The sequence below is a fragment of the Vicia villosa genome, linkage group LG5 (genome assembly GCF_029867415.1).
Source record: "Vicia villosa cultivar HV-30 ecotype Madison, WI linkage group LG5, Vvil1.0, whole genome shotgun sequence".
NCBI classification, from domain to species: Eukaryota; Viridiplantae; Streptophyta; class Magnoliopsida; order Fabales; family Fabaceae; genus Vicia; species Vicia villosa.
In genome coordinates, this window is record NC_081184.1 from 126,370,189 (window position 1) to 126,376,014 (window position 5,826).

The 5,826-nt window shown below is 36.6% G+C and overlaps 1 protein-coding gene across 1 annotated transcript; it reads right to left on the reverse strand.

Annotated features, from left to right (window-relative positions):
* Positions 1-4,117: 4,117 nt before the first annotated feature.
* Positions 4,118-5,384, reverse strand: LOC131607274 (senescence-specific cysteine protease SAG39-like). The gene is made up of 2 exons (XM_058879289.1): positions 4,899-5,384; positions 4,118-4,799 (listed from the first exon to the last, which is right to left on the reverse strand). Exons 1-2 carry the CDS (start codon positions 5,338-5,340, stop codon positions 4,213-4,215), a joined length of 1,029 nt encoding a protein of 342 aa, XP_058735272.1. The 5' UTR covers positions 5,341-5,384; the 3' UTR covers positions 4,118-4,212.
* Positions 5,385-5,826: the final 442 nt, after the last annotated feature.

Sequence of the window (5,826 nt, forward strand, 5' to 3'; positions counted from 1 at the left end):
CTTTATCGCCACACATTATGCAGAGTATGCTTCGATTCTCCTTTTACCTTTGGATAGATCTTCAAGAACGAATTATAAAGGGTAACCATTTCTGTTTTTGAATCTCCTTCGTGACTTCACTCCATCAAACAAGGTGATAAATATTTATCTCAATACTTCATTGACACCAAAATCATCTGGGATGAACTTGAAGATCTTCGACCAACACCTACCTTCTGTTGCACAAACCCCTGCATCTGCGATTTATCTAAAGTTGTGCGTCAATATAAACAGGTGGAATATCTTACCTATTTTCTCAAGGGTTTGAATGATACGTATCATAATATTCGCACCTAGATATTGTTGCTCGATTCCATCCCTAGCATTAGTCGAGTTTACTTGATGATTGCTCAACAAAAAGTCACCACAACCACACCTGCTATCCTTGAAGTCAACAACAATCCTTCTAAAAATCATGGCAAAGGACGTGGAAATCCTAAAAGCTCCATGGTCTGCACAAATTGTCGTAAAACAAATCACACCGTGGGAACATGCTATTTCAAACATGGATTTCCCCCAGGTTACCGCAACAAAAAACATAAAATTGCCTTTGAATCCAAGCCTTATCAGCAATCAGAGAGGGATGGCATCATTTCTAAAGAAGACTACCAATATCTGCTCCAACTTCTACAAAAATCCCACATAGATTGACTCAAAGGTAACACATGACTCTCACATAATCTCATGTATGGTCAAAACACGTAGTGATCTTAACTCTCCCACCATGTGGATTCTTGATTCAGGCGCTTTTGATCATGTTTGTCCTCACATTCAATGTTTTTGTAGCATTCACACTATTCCCCCTGTCAATATATTTCTCCCTAATAGAAAATCCATAACTGCTAATTACTCTAGCACTATAGTTCTTGACAAATTTTTAAAATTCAGAATGTCTTATACATTCCTGAGTTTGCTTTCAGCCTTATATCCATATCTAAATTGTGCAACAATTCTAAATTTGGCATTTCATTCTCACAAACTCCTACTTTATACAGGATGTGTTTACCAAGCAGAGGAATGAACATGTGATCCCTCATAAAAACCTCTACCTTCTTCAACAAGAAGCTACACATCAACCTGCCTATAATAACAATACTGATAATCTGTGTAATTTTGCTAGTTTACATACTTATAGTTCCCCCACCCCTTTAGACCTATGGCATCATAGATTGGGATATCCTTTTAATGATGTCCTCAAACAAATGTATCAAAACTTTTCTTTTATAAAATTCAATAAAAATTTTGCTTTCCATGTTTTTCACTTAGCTAAACAATGCAGACTCCCCTTCCCTATTAGTCAATCCACAACTTCTCAATGTGTTGAGCTTGTACATATAGATATATGGGGGCCTATCTCCATACAATTACTAGATGGTTTTCAATACTTTCTTACCATCGTTGATGACTGCAGTCACTACACTTGGACTTTTTTGCTGCATACTAAATTTAAAACAAGAACTCATATCAAAAACTTTATACTTTACTGTCAAAACCAATTTGCTTGCAACATTAAGACCATTAGAAGTGACAATGGTGTTGAATTTATCATGCATGAATACTATGCTTCTTTAGGCATTTTACATCAAAGAAGTTGTATTAAAACACCTCAACAAAATTCAACTGTAGAAAGAAAGCACATACACCTATTGAATGTTACCAGATATTTACTTTTTCATGCTAATTTGCCCAAATTTTTTGGTCTTTTGCTTTGTGACATGCTACTTACATTATTAACAGGTTATGCATCCCTACTACTCACAAAAAAAAAACCTTTTACTCTAGTGTTCAAAGAACCTCCCGCATACATACACCTCAAAACCTTTGGATGCTTGAGCTATGCCTCCACCATAACTAGGCAGAGAGACAAATTAGACCCTAGAGCCACCAAGTACTTTTTTTTAGGATTTCAAAATGGCACCAAAGGATACCTACTATTTGATCTCCACACTAGACAACTAATAATTTCTAGAAACTGTTACTTCTATGAAAACATTTTCCCATAACAACTTTTAGCAGAACACACCCCTATCAATACCCAGCAACCTAATAATGTTGCCCAAGCACCCTGTATATTTGACTTCCCTATAATACCTGAGACAAAAACCTTGACTCAACCAACACATTCTCCTATTACACTAGATCATGCTATCCCTGCCACTCCCATCCACACCAGCCCTGCTCATACCAGTACTCCAGAAGCAGCACCCACACCTCACCACCCTCATCCTCATCGGGCCCAACACCCTGAGCCCGTTACAACCACTAATATTGATCCTTTACCCAACCCTGAGCCTACTAACCAACCTAATACTAGACTGTCTACAAGGACCAAATTTACTCCTGCCTACATAAAAGATTATTTTTGCAATGCTTTCCACATTTCCCCTATTTATGAAATTTCTCAATATACTGCTTATGATCAAATTTCCCCTGCTTTCTTTACTTTTATTTCTGCTATCACTACTAACAGTGACCCTACAAGTTACAACACAACTTGTACTCATTCTCAATGGATCAAAGCCATGAATGATGAAATATAAGCTCTCACCAAAAACAATACATGGACATTCACATATCTGCCCTCAAGTAAGAAATCAATAGATTGTAAATGAGTATACAAGACTAAGTTTAATTCAGATGGTACTATTGAAAGGCACAAGGCCATGTTAGTCACACAAGGTTTTACACAAGTTGAAGGTATAGATTTTCTTGACACTTATTCCCTTGTTGCAAAATTAACCACTGTAAGATTGCTTTTAACTTTAGCCTTTTCATTAAATCTGCATCTTTTCCAGCTTGATACACATAATGCATTCCTCCATGGAGATTTGGATGAAGAGGTATATATGTCATTACCCAAAGGAATAAATCCCTCTTATCCAAATCAAGTATATAAGTTAACAATATGAACATCATCAACCAAATCGAAACCACCTTGCACGACAACTTTCACATTAAAGACCTTGGCACCCTAAAGTACTTCCTTGGTCTGGAAATCGCTCGAAGCTCATCAGGTATCAACATATGTCAAAGGAAATACACATTGGACCTCCTTTCAACTGCAGGATCGCTAGGTTGTTAACCTGTCTTAACACCAACGACAAAAAATACAAAACTAAAGACAAATGAAGGCACACCTTTACAAAATCCCACTACCTACAGACGCCTTGTGGGACAGGTCATTTACTTGCTCAACACCAGGCCCAACATTTCTTACACCGTTCAACAACTCAGTCAACATATGAGTCATCCTACCGACATACATTACAACGCTGCCTTTCCTGTTCTTCGTTACCTTAAGAACAATCATGCCCAAGGACTTTTCTTCCCAAGCAACTCACCTCTTCAACTCAAAACCTTCTCTGATTCTGACTGGGCTACATGTCCAGACACCCGCAAATCCATCATCGGCTTTTGCATTTATCTTGGTCAATCATTAATCTTCTGGAAATCGAAGAAGCAACCTAGCATCTCTCGCAGCTCCACTGAAGTCGAATATTGTGCCATGGCCTCTGATGTATGTTAATTTCAGTGGCTGGCCAACATCTTAAGTCACCTGCCAATCACCTACATGCAACCAGCATTACTCTACTGCGGCAACGCATTTGCCCGTCATATTGCCAACAAATCATCTTTCCACAAACGCACCAAATACATCGAACTCGACTACCATTTGGTTCGAGAAAAGATTTGTATTGGCTTGTTTCATCTACTTCTCGTTTCTTCCTCTCAGCAGCTCGCAGACATTCTAACCAAACCATTAGACTTACAACCATTCAACTCCAACATCTCTAAGCTTGGGATTCACTCAGTTTACCCCACAGTTTATGGAGGGGTATTAAACCTTTAAGCACATTCTTATTTGGACTTTCATTTGTTATTGGGCCTAATTAGGTTTTTATGGTTGAGGTCATTCTTATTTTATAAAAGAAGGCCCTCACCTTGTATATTGTAAGTTAACTTTTACATCATAATGAATCAATATTCCATTCGGCCGATTTCAATTCTTGGCCTGTAATATACTTTAATGTCTAAATAACACAATTATATAGATTTTGTATGAATGTATATTTAATTTTGTTAAAACATAAGTTTACATGTACGTATCCATAATTCAAATAAAAAGGAAAATACAAGCATGAATGAAACTGAATCTATACAGTTGGATAAGAATTAAGCAGTTGGATAAGAAGAATCCATGGCAATGCCACACAAGCCTTCTTTAGCAGGTATACCTCTTTGCATCCTTATGTATCCTTTCTCACCCCACACTGTTCCCCATGAATTCTTAACCAACCAATAATCTGTTCCATTTGCACTTCCATAACCAACTGCGGTAACACCATGATCTAACTCAGTTCCACATTCTCCTGTATATATTCCATGCGAATAAAACATGAAACTTGAATCACTCGCATCAATAGAAACTGATATTGGTTGATTAGCAACAGCTTTGAGAAGTGCATCCTCACTATTCACTGGAACTTTCTCGTATCCCTTAATCTTAGCCACAGGAGCGGTTGTTGCTGTGTTACAACTTCCATCTGCTGCTTTATAAGGATAATTAGTCTCACTTGTGATTCCACCATTTTTGATGATAAACTCGAATCCATCTTCCATTAGTCCTCCTTCACATCCTTGGTCTTCACCTTTTGTGTCACAATCAACTAGCTCTTGTTCTGAGAGGGATACTAGTTTGCCTGTTGTTATTTGGTTGATACCTTCAGTTGCAGCAACAGTTGAAAATGCCCAGCAGCTCCCTTGATATTCATTTCCAAAAGAAACATTAATTATTTGATTGAAATAAAATCATAGTAAATTATTAGTAAAATATTGTTCATTGTTTATCTTATACATACCACATTGACCTTGATCCTTGATTGGAGTAACAGCTCCTTTTACCCTCCAATCTACAGATGATGGCACAGAAGTGACATCTTCATACTTAAATGATGTTGAAGTTAACTCACTAGTAGTAGGCCTCTTCTTGTAACCATTACGGGAAGCCTTAAATTCTTCAAGAGTCAAATCAGCTAAGTGATTAACACTTAGTTTGTAAGGTTTGTTGTTGGCCGCATTGAATGATTCAATGAACTCAACATTGTCTTTGAATATCATGAAACGTTGATCTTTCTCAGCATCATCTTTATATAGTTTGCCATATTCTGTCATCCATTGCTCGTGCCTTTCTACTAAGGATGTTGATTGTTGCAGCTTTCGGGACATTACACTAGTAATACCACTAAGTGCAAGGATAAAGAACAAAACAAATACGTATTGTTTTTGGGTGCTGGAAACCATTTTATGTTATCTCAAAGAAAGCGTTTTTGAGGTGTGTTGGAGAAAGAAATGTAAATTGGAATTGGAATGAGTTGAAATAAAATGGAAGTGATGGTTTATATAGAGATAAAAATCTTTAAGTTAATCTGAATCTTCAATGGTTTGCTTTCTTATTCAAAATTCCTGTCACGGCATATTACATTGATTCTTTTATTATATAACTTTTATTTTTTAACTAAACGGTTAGCTTGTCTTTTGTCTAAACTAAACGACTTTGCAACTTGGTGAAAAATTATTAAAATATTAAACTTAAGTTTGCTTATCTAAGTTAGAAAACAGAATATGGAACAATGCTAAATTATGGGCAGCAAAGAGCAATGAATTAAGATTCTTTGATTAGAGTTTTATTTTATCCATAAATTATGGGCTTAACATTGCATGGGGATTGAATTTCCTTACACGGAAGTTTGTTGCATGACATGACATGTTTAGATGAAGCAAAATGAC